General features: G+C 55.9%; 1 protein-coding gene across 4 annotated transcripts in view; it reads left to right on the top strand.

Annotated features, from left to right (window-relative positions):
• The window catches only part of COL13A1 (collagen type XIII alpha 1 chain), a 278,117-nt gene that overhangs the window by 205,238 nt on the left and 58,606 nt on the right, over positions 1–14,273 (top strand). For all 4 annotated transcript variants that reach the window (XM_024765521.1, XM_024765520.1, XM_024765523.1 and 1 more), the window contains 6 exons: positions 34–84; positions 7,798–7,833; positions 8,628–8,654; positions 9,254–9,280; positions 12,265–12,291; positions 13,139–13,165. In XM_024765521.1, the coding sequence (XP_024621289.1) occupies positions 34–84; positions 7,798–7,833; positions 8,628–8,654; positions 9,254–9,280; positions 12,265–12,291; positions 13,139–13,165 (195 nt within the window). The remainder of the gene's footprint in view (positions 1–33; positions 85–7,797; positions 7,834–8,627; positions 8,655–9,253; positions 9,281–12,264; positions 12,292–13,138; positions 13,166–14,273) is intronic.

The following is a 14,273-nucleotide window of genomic DNA, read 5'->3' as shown; positions in this document are numbered from 1 at the left end:
TCTCCCCCTCCTCCCTCTTTCTCTCCCCTACAGGGGGCCCCAGGAGATGCCGGGATGTCCATCATCGGTCCCCGCGGCCCCCCGGTAAGTGGCTCTTGCCCTTCCTCGGGGTGGGGGGATGGGTGAGTTAGTAAGGAGGCCTGTGGGGGGCCAGCGCGGGTCCTGGCCACGCCTCTGGGTGTGACGGCCACCACAGGGACGCGGTCCGCTGGGCCAGGCCTCACTGCTGCTGATGTTAAAGAAAGCGGCCTGACTAAACCGACCTCAGTTACAGCCTCTCGGGAGGGTTCACAAGGCCCTACCCTGTAGCCGTGAAACGACAGCAGCTGTGAGGCGGCCCTGCTGTTCACAGGCAGAGGGCGAAAGTGCTGGCTCCTCTCCCGGGAGGGCGGTGGTGGCCGTGCTCCGGCTTCCCGGGGACACGTTCCAGAAGCCCAAGAAGCAGTTACCCCAGAGCCCAGGTCTCCTGAGCCAAGCACCCTCTCCTGCTCTTGACAGAGCCCAGCCCGCCTCTCACCCTCAAAGGCCCTGGTTCTGTGCTCAGTGCTTTTTTTGCTGCGGGAAGATAGCGTGACTATGGGAAGGAGGAATGGCTGTTTTTCTCAGAGCGTCCGACCCAAGGGACTTCGATAAAATCGCCAGATGTCGGGGTGGAAAGGACCTCAAGGATGGTCTAGCACGACCTTCTCAGAAGGGGAAACTGAGGCCTGGGGAGAGGAAGGGGCTTGGCCAGGGTCCCACACATAGAGGCCGAAGCAGCGTTAGAACCCAGGACCCTGGGCGCCCAGGGCTCCCCGCACAGCAACAGGCTGCAGTCTCCATGCTCTGCTGTGCTCTTTTCCTTCCCTGCCGTGCATGGTTGAGAGGGGTAGGGACACAGAGGCCTAGCCTCATGCTCCCAGAGCCTAGCCCAATGGGTGATGAAGCCCCCCTACCCATTCCCCTGCGTTCAGTGGGAAGCAGGAGGCTCCTCCCCACTGACTAGGGAGAGGAGGGGGGTCAGAGAGCAAATTGCTAAGCTACATGCAAGGCCCTGACGGCTCTGCAGCCAGGAAGGGGCTGTGGTGAGAGCTGGGAGCAGAGAGGGAGAGCCGAGAAGGTCAGAGAGGGCAGCCGAAGGATGGAGCTGGGGAGCAGGGCCAGCGGGCAGGCCGGGGGCCTGGACTGGAGGCAGGGCTTGAAGGGGCCTGGACTGCGTGGACAGGCCTTCCCTGCAAGGTTTCTACCAGCTCAGACCACGCGACAGTGCCGAGGGCTGACACTTTGCACTTACTCTGTGGCAGGCAGTATCCTAACACCTTTACACATAGTAGCTCACTTAATCCTCACGAGAACTCCACAGGTAGGTACTATTAGCACCTCCATTTTATAGATGAGAAAAGCAGGGCACAGCGAGGCTGAGTGACTTGCCGAAGGTCATACATGAGAGTGTGGCCATGGTGCTGGGATTTGACACTCAGCCCGGGCCGTGTGCTCAGGGTCTACACTCTGACCCCTGATGCTACCCAGCCACGGGGTTCCCATCACCTGTGCTTCTGGCTCACGTGGCCACCGTCCCGGTGGGCTGTAAGCCCCCTCGTGTACTGGGGGAGCCACAGTGTGGGTGCCCTGAGCCCAGGTGGGGTACCCAGCCAGGGGGCGACTAGGACATGGGGAGGTCACAGAGAAAGACAGTCCCCCAGGTTCCAACGACAAGGACGGAGCCTGGGGTGGACCTGTTAGGAGGACAGGGCAGTAACACAGAATTCAGGCCCTACCCTTTGGCCAGCATCTCTGTCTGCCTCCTGGTCTGACCACAGGTGTTCCCTTGTGTGGATCAGGCTGGTCCTCTCACACCCTCTTAGCAGCATCTTTCAGCAGTGTCATGTCAGCTGGATACCTAGAAGTGGTTGAAAAGGCCTTACTTCTGGAGAATATGCTCCGGGGGCAGGGTCTGCCTCAGCTCCCCCTGCTTCCAGCCCAGCGTGTATAAATATACCCACCGCGCTGGACATGGTTCCAGTGGTGAAGAGTACCTTCTGTTCCAGTAATAGCAATAGCTTCCCTCTCCTGGACACCTAGGAGACATGCTAGGTCCTACACTGAAAGCCTGTGTATGTGCCAGCCTCCTCCAGTCCCTCCGGCCCCCAGGAAAGCTGCCAGCCCATTTCACAGAGCGGGAAACAGAGGTCCATAACTGGCCTGTGGTCACACGGCTCCTCAGTGCTGGAGCTTGGTTTGGGCCCGGTCGGCCTCATTCCAAAGCCAGCATTCTTTCTCTAACACCGCCTTCCACGTTTTAAGCTCTACTGTTTAAAAAGGATATTTACCTTGAAAAAACAATCCTCCCTGTGAGTGTTGTGTTGATGTTGGGAGAGGCTTTATGGCACCAGGAGGCTTGATCAAGCCCAGTGTCCTCGGATTTTGGCCTGTGTGTGTGACCTTCACCCAGGTGGCTGGGGCCGCCCCTGCTGAGTCCTCGCTAGACACCAGGGCCACCCCCTTAGCTCCTCCTAGGAAGCCACCTGGAGCTGCTGAGAGCAGGGGACCGCAGAAGACCATGGGACCGATTGCAATTAAGGGGTAGAGGTCAAGTGGGCAAGCCCTCTGCGGTCCAGGATGATGGGGAACATGTGGCTTTCCACTCAGCCAGGAAGGGCCTAGGACACATGCTGCTAATGAGAACCAGCCTTGCCACTCTCAGGGGCCACCTGCCTCCTGTCGTGCAGCCTCGTAAACGGTCCGTGCAAAGGGGGCACCATCCAGGCACTTTGGAGAGGGATGGTTCACATTCCAGTGAGGCAAGGTGCCGGAGCGGCGGGCCCCATTAAACTGAGCGGGAGGCTGGGACTCTGAGATGCTGGCTGACCCCACAGGCACTGGGGAGGTCAGCTGCCAGGCTAGGAAACGCCCCCCATCTCAAAGGGAGCTCATTCTTTCCCGGAGACCCCAGGTTCTCTTCAGGGGCCAGGAGGAGCTGTCTGAACTTCCAGCCCTCATTCACAAGGAGACACCAGGTCAATACACCCGTCGAGTGTTTCTTCGTTTATTCGTTCCATTAATATTTGCCAGGCACCTACGACATCCTAGGTGCTGGGTAGAAGATGAAAACCTGACTGCAGCCCGCTTGCCCCTTTGCAGAGAGAAGCCATCCCATAGTGATTATAGTACAGACAGTCAGCGCTCAGCTGGGGACGGTTAGGGAGCTGTGGAAGATGAGGAGGCACCTGACTTGGGGTGAGGGCAGGCAGGGAAGGCTGCCGGGAGGAAGAGGTAACTAAACTGTGATCAAGGAGGAACAGAGGTCCCAGGTACCAAGGCTGGGGAGGAGTGCTGAAACTCCAAGGCCGGAGCGGTTCCCGTAAACTACCGGAGAAATGGGGAAAGTTCTTTCCAAAGCAAAGCAAGAGCAAGGATGGTGAGAGAGAGGTTGGCGAGGTAAGCAAGGGCCCGATCATGAAGGACACAATGTTCAGGAGTCAGGATTTTACCCCGAGGGCAGTGCAGACCCCTTGGGTTGTGTTCTGCTGAGGAGGAACACGATCAGACTTGCAGTTTAAAAAGCTCCCCAGGGGCTTCCCTGGTGGCGCAGTGGTTGGGAGTCCGCCTGCCGATGCAGGGAACGCAGGTTTGTGCCCCGGAGGTACTATTGTGCCCGCGGAGCGGCTGGGCCCATGAGCCATGGCCGCTGAGCCTGCGGGTCCAGAGCCTGTGCTCCGCAACGGGAGAGGCCACGACAGTGAGAGGCCCGCGTACCCCAAAAAAAAAAAAAAAAAAGCTCCCCTGATCCTTCCTGCTCCAGCACGGAGCATGCTTAGAAGAGGCTGCAGGTACGGGGCTGGCAGGAAGGGACTTGTAATCGTCAAGGCCTGGACTGGAGCACAGTCAGTGGGGCTGGTGGGAGGGCTGGACTGGCGAGATATGTTGGAAGGGGAATTGACGGAATTTAGTGATGATAAAAATGGGGATTGACGGAGAAAGAGGAGTTCAAGGTGACCCCACCTTTCGGACTTGAGTAGCGGAGTGCCTGGCAGTGCCCTTCCCCACAGGGAGAGAAGCAGATTTTGTGGGGGCAGATGAGTTCAATCTGAAGGTGATAGATTTGGGATGTCCTTGTAATGTTTGGCCTTCCGTTTGCTGCCGGAGGTCAGAGGGAGTGGAGGCGGCTCCCGAGGGTGGGTCATACACACCCTCTCCCAACTCTGCGTTCAGTGACATCACTTTTCAAGCTTAAAACGGGCTGTGGTGGGAGTATTTACAGAATCACAGATTTACAGAAATTGGCAAATGCTGTACAAAGCAGGGCTCTCCTCCCCCACTCTCCCCATCGTGATTAAGCATTTACCAGCAGAGTCTTGTTTAAAAGATAGCCAGCACTGACTTGGGGTAGCGGAGGTAGAATAAGGCAGGCTCTGGACAGATCCACGACTGGCCCTCTTTCAGGGGTTAGATAAGAGGGAAGGGAGAGCTCCTGGTAGCGTCCTTCCTACCAGAAACTTCAGTTTGTCTGTGTTGCTTTACCCCACACAAGTGCAGGCAGGAGGAAGGTAGGGAGGAGTAGACGTAGGTCCACTTCCGAAAGACAGGGATGCACTTCGCTCCCTCTCTTCCCTGGCCTCGAATTAAAGGAAGAGATTTTAGAGAGCAGTGTAAAGCTTATTTCCCTTGTTCTTGTATAGAAGGATATAACATTAATCTGTAAATTAATCTACAAAAAAATCTATCCACAATTTTAACATGATCCTAATACCCATGAATCTGGGGGGTGGAGTTAGGAGTCCAACAAAATAACATTCAATTTCATTTGGAAAAATAAAAGTTATGAGAATTTCAGAAACTTTTTGAAACATAGAGTAAGGGGGGTAGGGGAGAAGGGGTTTAGTTGTTCTACCAGCCATCAAAACGTATTATAGAAACAGAGCAATTAAAACAACAAATAGAACAGAAGTAAAGTCAGACGCATCTGGGAATTTGGTCCATGATAAAGGCTTCATTTCACAATAGAAAGAGAAGATGGATTGTTCAGGAAATGATGCTGAGACAACTGACAAACAGTTTAGAAAGCAGAGTAAATTTCAAATGAACAAAATACTCAGATGTAAAACATGCAGCCATAAAATATGAGGACAAAGCATGAGCAAACATTTATAATTCTGAACTGAGGAAGTCTCTTCAAAACATGACCTAAAGACTTCCCTGGTGGTGCAGTGGTTAAGCATCCACCGCCTGCCAATGCAGAGGACACGGGTTCGAGCCCTGGTCCAGGAAGATCCCACATGCCACAGAGCAGCTAAGCCCATGCGCCACAACTACTGAGCCTACGCTCTAGAACCCACAAGCCACAATTACTGAGCCTGTGTGCCACAACTACCGAAGCCCACCTGCCTAGAGCCCATGCTCTGCAACAAGAGAAGCCACCACAATGAGAAGCCTGCGCACCGCAACGAAGAGTAGCCCCCGCTCGCCTCAACTAGAGAAAGCCTGTGCGCAGCAATGAAGACCCAACACAGCCAAAAATAAATAAATAAATTAATTAATTAAAAAAAAAAACACGACCTAAAACCCAGAAGCCATAGGAAAAGATTGACGGCATAAATGTAGAACTTCCACACGGCAGAAAATATACCATAAAAAAGATAAATGCCAAATTGGAAAGAATATTTGCAACACATATGACTCTCAGTTACTATTCTTGACAAAGAGCTCTACTCAAATCAGTAGGAAAAAGATAAATGTAGTAGGAATTATTGGTAAAGAATACAAACAGGCAGTTCACAAATAAATAGGATGGGTCAACAAACATTGGAAGAGATGTCCACCTTCAGTATAGATATGAAGACATGGAAACTAAAATCCATTTCCAAGCCTCTCCAAGTGCCTCACCAAGGCCCGACCTCTCCAGGAAGTAGAGTCCCAGTTTCCATTTGGTCAATGACAACATTCTTCCCAAGATCCCTGAAAAAGCTTTGGTTAGCCCTGGCTTTGGCTCTGGGTGGGAGAGATGCGTCCTGCTACCAGGGACAGCTCTGTAATTAGCAAACCATGTGATTATCCCTACCATGTAAACATTACCCAGAGTGGGACTTGAAGATGTTTCTTGGAATCCTCTCCTCCTGACCTTTTCTTCAGGCCTCTCAGCATTCAGCGTAGCTGGAAGTTTACACTGGGTGGTTTCCAGGTTTTCTTCTTAGTGCTATTCTTAGCATCACTTATCCTTGAGAGGAGAGAGGCCTGGGGCCCTTCTGGTACATGAGTGGCATCTCCACGCTCTTGCCCTCTGGGATGCTTCCCACAAGCCCATCCTGGGCCCACAGCATGCTCCAGCTGGTTCCCTGCCTGGACCCTGGCAGCAGGGACCCCATCCCACCCAGCCTTGTCCCCTGAGCATATCCCCCGAACAGAGGCCTCTAGGCATCCATGTCCACAGCTTCAAGGAAGACCCAAGCAGCCTGGAGGTGTTTCAGGTTTACAGCCGTTGGACCCAGAGGAATCTTCCTCCGGATAAGGGCCAATTCTGAAACTACTGCTTGGCAAGGACAAACCTCCATTGATCCTAAGACATTGGATCAAAGACAACCTTGCTTTATTCTGGTGCTCCTGGGTTCAGTTCAGTTTAACAAACATCTGATGATGGCAGCTACCATTTCAATAGGCTTTACAAATATAGCTGAACGACCCTATGAGTTCATACAGTTATCCCCTTTCTATAGATGCGGAGGCTGATGCACAGGGAGGTTAAGCCATTTGCTCAGAGTCACATAGCCATTGGTGGCAGTGGAGACACGATTAGAACTCAGTCTACCAGAGTCAAAACCCCAAGCTTGGGAAGAGACTGAGGCCATCTCAGTCAAGGGGAGACTTCAAGCTGAAAGCTAATCGTGTGAAAGATGTGGTGTGTCCACTGAAAGGCAGGTGAGCCAGGGTGCCCAAGCAGAGAGTAGGTAGGAAGATGAGGCGGGAAAGGAGCTGAAATGGTGCATCAGGATGAGAGTGAGGCTGACCTTGAATGACATGTGAGCAGAAGAGAACCCTTGCTGGTTCTTGAGAAGGGGAGTGACAGGACCCAGGTTTCTTAGCTCTCCATCACCCTGGACCTCCCGGTCAGCCCGTTCCAGCCCTGGGTCTGCACAGCCTCAGGCTTCTTCTCACCTCCGCACTTCTCTTTTGTCCTGAATCTGGCCAGTGAATCTGCTTCTAATCTCCAACCTGAATACCGAGATCTGTGCACTCTGTACCTCCAGAAAAATGGACATGATCGCTCTGCATCCCACAGAGATCGGGGGACCCAGAGATTATCCAACCAGGAGAGCCCTATTAGCCAGGGCGAGAGGACAGTGGGCAGTCCGACCTGTTCTGGTCTGAAAACACATTCCAAAGGCCAGTTTCTGATATCCAAACCATCGTTAGATAGGTGACCATGAACAATGACTGTGTAGATGAAGCAGACTTAGACAATCCCAGTCCAGGAGTTCAGCGTGCTGTAGGCTGTCCCCATTGTCCTTGCTCTCCATCCCATTCCCATGCCGAGGTTCAGAGCATCTGGGTGGGCAGTGAGGAGCTCTGGGAGGCTACTTCCCAGAAAAACCCAAAGGATGCTGGCCACTTGCTTTTCCCTTCCCCACCCCACTCCCTGGAGGAGACTTCCTATGATGGTCCATCTCCTTTCTCCATCCTGCCTCCCAGCCTGTGTCTCTCACGGATGATCACAGAGGAGTGGGAGGGAAACCACTGATCCTCTGGGAGCCAAGGTGAACGGGGGACTAAGGTGTGGCTTCCTCTCCTCCTCGCCCACACTCACTCCTCTCCTGCTCTTTTCAGGGTCAGCCGGGCACTCGAGGTTTTCCTGGATTTCCGGTAAGTGGAGAGGACTGGTCAGCTGTGCCCCCTGGCGACTCCTGGGCCTGGCTGTGTTAAACTTCAGGCAGGGCCGGCCCTCAAACTGCTTTTGCCATTCCACATTCCCATCGGTAAGGACCCTCATCTGCAGCCTTTCGTGGAGAGTAACTGAGGAGAGTAGCCCAGCGCTCGGCTACAGTGCAGGAGGGGACAGGGACACCAACACGGAACTGCAGGGGTGGCAGACAGGACAGGCTGTGAAGCCACAGGACCCTGGACCGTGGGGCAGATGACGCACCACTCGGAGGCCACCTCTGACCTGGCTCTGAGAGCAGATCCGCCTGCTGGAGGCAGTCATGTGGCCATCTGGATGTCCTGGGAGCCCTGCCTAAGGCCTAAGACAGATTATGAGAGGCGGGCAGGGAGCAGCCAGCTCCCCCTTTCCTGCAGGCCTCGGCGCTGGCCAGCCCTGCTTTCCAGGAACACGCCCTCCACTTTCCACTAGAGGTGAAAAGGACTTTGACGCCATGGCGACTGCCACCCGTCAGGTTCTCCCTCGTGCCAGCACGGGGCAGGGGGCATCTCGTTCACTCCCAAAGACCCCTCATGGGAGATTCTTTTACTCCCCACTTTAGAATGGGACAGCGAGGTTTAAGCTTACCCATGGTCTCGTAACAGCAAGTGGTGAAGCAGAGATGTGAACCCTAACTCGTTACAGTGCAGGACCTGTGCCCTTAACTGCCTCCCAGGCTGCCCCTCTGCCAGGACAGCTGTGATGCTCAGTCTTTACCTCTGGCCTCTTTCTCTTTCAGGGTCCCATTGGGCTTGACGGCAAACCGGTGAGTGGACCCTCTCGGGCTATGGGCTCCCCCCACTTAGTCCAGGTCACGAACCCAGGGTCTCCTAGTCCTTCTGCGAGACCCCGACTCCTTGGAAGACGCTTCAGATAAAATGAACGTTCTTGGGGCGGAAAGTCGTTGCCAGTGGGAAGGGGAGGAGAGGCCATTTGAAGGAGTTGCCCTGTCCCCCATGAGCCTCCCCTGGGCACAAGTCCACGGCCTCCAAGCTGCGCACTCAGTATCTGGAGCAAGAGCCGTCCTAGAATCTGCTGATTCCGGGGCCTCCTGGAAGGGGCTGGAAGGCAGTGAGGCAAGGAGGCCACGGGAGAGGAGAGGGCTGGAGAGCTCTGGCTCGCGCCGTTGCCCCCAGCCTCGCAGGGCGCCTCCTGTGCGCCGCTCGGCGTCTCCATCTCGGTCGAGCCCCAATACGTGCCCAAGTCCACATGGAGGCTGCTTCCCATCCAGAGCTCCTCTCTGCTCATCTCAGTCCTTTTCACCGGGCCCCAGATGCACACGTTCACGGGAGGAGCCCTGTGTGACTGGGGGGTGGGGCTGGGGTGCAAACAACTCACCCAGCACTCGTGCTCCTCTCCTTCCAGGGCCGCCCCGGACCAAAAGGGGAGACGGTAAGACCCAGCTTTCCTGCCTTCCCTCGAGGGGTGCGGGGGTCAGCCTAGCCCTCATGGGCCACAGAAGCACTGCCCCGCAGCGGGAGTGGCCGCCCCATGGTCACTCCCCGGCTGGGTGCGACGCGTCCCCCTAGGTCCTCACTCAGTGCAGGGAGGAGAGGCGGCAGGGGGGCTTCTCCACCTGAAGAATGAGGAAAGGGAGGTCCAGAGAGCATCTGCGCTTGGCCAGTGTCACACAGAATTAGCAGCTAATGTTCCCAAACCGCCACTCTCATCCAGCACTCACAGGGGGGCCGAGGGGTACCCATCCGGCACTTCGTCCTGAGCCTGATTTCCTCATGCTCCCTGCTCTGGGCCGCCCAGGGCTCCAGGCGCTCCTGCCCCAGCCGGGCACAAGGCAGACCTGGAGAAGCAGACCTCTGCCCCTACCTTCCTCCTGGCCCCTTCCCACCTTCTGGAGAGCCTTAACCCAGTCCGTGCCACCCCGGAAGGAACAGTGATGGCCCTCAGCAGGGCACTGCTCTGTAATCCTCCCAACAGCTTATCATCCCCACTCTATGAAAGGGCAGATCAAGGCTCAGAATGGTTGTGTGTATTGCCTGAGGTTACACAACTCCTAAATAACAGAACAGGGAGTGAGACCCACGTGGTAGGCCCTTACCCTCCACCGTGTCTCCTTCTGCTGCCAGGGCCCTTTGTTTAGAAAGAAAGGGACCTTTCTAGGGGACTCCCCTTTCTGCCATCCCTCTGCCCCACCCCACTTCACCCCCCGTGAGTCTTCCCCATCTGTTCCGGGGTCAGAACTAACTTGAACAGGGAACGGTAGGGCCACCCCTTCTCCCATGAGCTCACATCAGTGTGTTAGGTCCCCCGTCCACCTCGTAGTCGTCCGTCAAAATCCGACAGGCCACAGAGCCATTAGGCTTCTGTTTGGCTTGGCACAGGGACCCCAAGCTAGTAACTCAACACGCTGTCTAGTGTAATTATCTTAGCCTGTTTATCATCTGTCCGTCTCCCACTTGCCTCCCTTCCTGGATGGTTTACCTGCTGCTGGGCATCCAACATGGGGGGCTGGGGCTCACCCTCACATGCTTAACCTGTGCCCTCACCTGTCAGAAGGGGGTCACCTCTGCCCCACCCACCTCACAGTAGCCCCAAGAATCTGATGTAAGGCGTAGACAGGACCGGGGCCCCCCAAGTGGCGTAAAAGAGAGCCAGGACTCTGCATTCACGGCTTGTCCCACAGCTCACAGGGCTGTGCTAAGGACGAGAGAAGTTAATTCACACCAAGTGCTTAGAACAGTACCTGGCACAGAGGAAGCATGACAGGTACCAAGCTGGCACATCGCCCTGACCTGTCCTAAAGGGGCAGGCTCAAGAGCTAATCAGTGCCCTGTGTTGTTGGACCTTGAAATACTTAAAAGAAACTTGAAATTCAGATTTTTGTTGTACTCTCCTTGCTCTTCAGTATTTCAGTTTATTGAAATAAAACTGTGGGATCAACAAAATACCTTGGGGACCACGATTGTCCCATGGGCCGCCATTTGGGATGTCTGGACTCAGTCCTCCAAGTCTCTGCAGTCCCAAGCCTTTGGGTTCTTCCTCTGGGCCCCTGGCCCTCCTTCTCTCATCACACCCCTCTCTCTGTCCCAAGAGAGGGTGGCCTGGTCCCCTGCAGTCTGACTCCCTGCCATATGCGTCACATTCTGCTAAACTTGATGCTAAACACTTAGTGAACCGCATGGGCTGGGGCGCCACGTGGCTTGTCCCAAAGACCACGTGTCCCTTCCCACGAACCTCCTAGGAATTTCCCAGTTTGGGGGTTGGTCCAGTTGTCAAGTTGGGGACAAAAGAAGGCTTTCCTCCCACCCAGATGGATCTGTCCATGGGCATCCTGAGGTCTTCAAACCCCAAAGAGACTGGCCTGGCAGGTGGGTCCTCACAGGCCCTCAGGAAGGCCTGCAAGATGGAAGGGAGCTCAGGGCCCCAGAGGCTGGGACACTGCCTGTGGCTCCAGCCAAGTTTAGAAGCCCTGCCCCCTGAGGTCCAGCCCAGTTCAGAGCGCGTGGCAGAGTGGACACAGCTGGACCTTCACGGTCCCAGTGCCACCACTCACTGAGCCACAGGGTCTTGTCTCCGTCACCTCGTCCGGGAGATGGAGTGACGCCAGCGCCTTCCTCTCGGGCCAGCGCGGGTGTGACTCAGCACATCCTGAAAGCCTTGCCTCCGAGGGGATCCTCAGAACAAGGTGCGCCATCCTACCCCATCCCCTCCACACTGGCCGAGCGTGAAGCCTTCTCAGCACTGGCCTTGGGTCAGGCTTCTGAGATACCCAGCTGGACGCCATGTCCTCCTCAGAGAACTGAGGATGGCTTAAGTCGCCCACTTCCTGCTTCCTCTTTGGCCAAAGGTTTCTCCAAAACCCCCAAAGTCTGCAGCGCTGCCCCAGCCCCCGTGTCCCCAGAAGCCCTTCTGGTTCAGTGGGGTTGATGCTGAGGCCTCAGAGGGTAGGAGTTAGAAGGTGCTTTTGGCTCCGTGAGGACGTGGCGTGAGTGTGCAGTAGCAGAGCCCTGCCTGACGTGGCCACACAGCCTCCTCCGTGGCTGGCCCACAAGATGCTGGCGGTTGCGGGAATGAATGAAGGATGGCACCTGTTCTTCATCGCGGCCGCGTGCGGGGGGCAGGGCACACCTAGTCATGTCCACGGGCGGATGAAGGAGCCGGGCCACGCCAGCTGGAACATCTCGAGCACCGGAAGACCTGGTGTGGGTGGCCAAGCCCAGCCTTCGGGACTGCAGGCTTTCCAAAAAGTTCCTTGCACAATCCCGTGCAGGCCTGCATCTCTGATTCTGCTGTCTTCTGTGCGCCACTGACCTCCCCACAGGGCTTGGCGGGTACCTCGCCCCAATGTTTCCCAGCAGAGAGGCTTTGGGCCCTGAGTCCTTAGCCTCTGTTTCTAACTGTCTCATTTCTCTTCTTAGGGACCTCCAGGACAAAAAGGAGAAAAGGTAAGCTGATGGAGGTTTTCTAGAATTTTCATCTCAAGAAGCAGCCTTCCAACAGGTAGAAAGGATTATTTTCAAACTTCAGATTTTATCAACAGAACCAGGGGAATCCCCCGTACCCTGTGGTACATGGTATATGAGAGAGAGAAGGGAAGCTGCCCTGCGTGGGGTTCTTTTGCGGGGAAGGCATGGCCTGGAGCCTGGTCCTTCTCAGCCTCTTTCTCTGCCCATCCTGCCTGCCACCCCCATGGTATTTCCTGAGCACCTCCATAAGCCTCTAGGATTTTGAGGTGTCAGTTTGTAAACCACTGGCCTGGCCCTCTTCCCAGCCTCCTACCTTCTCTGCTTCCTTGAGTCTCTGATGGGGGCTCTTCTGGGCTTGCCCCCGGGCGGATGGTGCAGGGACCTGGCACCCGCGGCTCCAAGAAGGCGTCTCCGAGGGCCCCGTTGCCCATAGCCTGCCTTGGTGTCTACTGTTCCCTTCCAGGGGTTCCTGTTCAGAGCCATTGGGTGGACCCACCCAGAGGGTCAGCCTTTCCGGAAGATACTTCCAGCCAGGCACGGAGCATAACTCGTGACTCTGCCGTCATGGCATGTGATGTATGGCGGCAGAGTCCTGCCCTTGGCTCTGTGGAGCCACGTCTGTTCAGGCCCTGGAGGTTACCTGCCTGCTGCCAGCCAGGCTCGAGGGAGGGAATCAGTTCTCCTGCCTGAGAGAGCTCAGCCCAAGACAGAGCGGGGCAGGCGCGTGACGCACATGCATGGTGCGTCCCCAAGTCCTGAGGTTGCCCCCGAGGTACAGCCCCCCAACAAGGGCCTGATTCCTCCTCTCCTTCCTTCTCTTCCCCAGGGTCAGTGTGGAGAGCACCCACACCGGGTAAGTGAACCCCAAATACTGATCTATCCCTGGAGCACAGCCCCCAGTTTAGCCTCATCTTCTTCCCTACAGAGCTTGGAGACCAGGAGCACACAGCCCCCCTCTGCACTCAGCAGCCAGAGTGGTGCCTTGACGGTGCTGGGGTGTTTGGCCAGCTCCTGGGGTGTGCCTGGTAGTCAGTGTGTGTGTGTTTGTGCAGAGCTGCGTGTCTTTGTATGTCTGCTCCTGTGCTGGCTGGGCCTGCGAGCCCCCGGCGTGTGTGTGTCTGGAACTCTGCACGCCTGGCTGTGTGCTCCTCTGCACATGGCCTTCATCGTAAGGCTGTGCAGCTTGTGTGAGTCTGGGTCTGGCTCCCTACCCAGCGTGCGTGTGCGTGTGCCTGTGTGTGTGTGAGAGAGAGAGAGAGAGAGAGACAGCTTGTGTGTGTCCAGCTGCCTGCCCTGGTGGAATCAGAGGGACTTTTGGGTTAGTCATTGTTTCAGAGGACCCAAACCTCCATGGTGGGAGATAATTGGAGGCTGACTGAATCAATTCAAGGGTAAAGTCTCTGTTTTGCTTCTTTAAGAATCAAGGAAGCCCCTCCAAGTGGAGTGGGGGATTTCAGGGCTGGGATGATCTCCTGTGCCCCCTTGGCACTGCCCAGCTCCTTCCTTTCCCTTGCTTCAGCCCAGGATACAGAGCCCAAAGTCTGCTGTCATCCTATCAGGAGCCCTCAGATGTGTGTGCCAACATTAGAGAGCCATTCTCGGGGATGGGGGGGAGTGAAGGTGTGCAGGAGCCCCAGTGAGCTGGGACCCGAGAAATGCCCCTCGTTTTGTGGATCGGCCTTGCCTCTCTCAGTGGAGCATCTTTAGGTGTCCATCCCCCTGTCATAGGCTGCATCGTGCCCACAAACACACCCACAGTGTGGCTGCCCTGGGTGCCCACCCCTGCCAGGGAGTGGTCTTGAGGGTGTGGAGAGAAGCACAAGCCAGACTCAGAGTCGGTCAGCTTGGCTCCAGAAGACCGCTGGGAGGGCCTTGCTGGCAGGGTCTGGCCACTCAGACTCTGACCCCTGGTTCCCAGGCCAGGGGGAGGCCAAGGCGGGGACAGGCTTGGGAGTCAGTGG

The sequence above is a fragment of the Neophocaena asiaeorientalis genome, unplaced genomic scaffold (assembly GCF_003031525.2).
Source record: "Neophocaena asiaeorientalis asiaeorientalis breed wild unplaced genomic scaffold, Neophocaena_asiaeorientalis_V1.1 scaffold31, whole genome shotgun sequence".
NCBI classification, from domain to species: Eukaryota; Metazoa; Chordata; class Mammalia; order Artiodactyla; family Phocoenidae; genus Neophocaena; species Neophocaena asiaeorientalis.
Note: the sequence above shows the minus strand (reverse complement) of the source record. Positions and strands in the feature narration are given on the sequence as shown.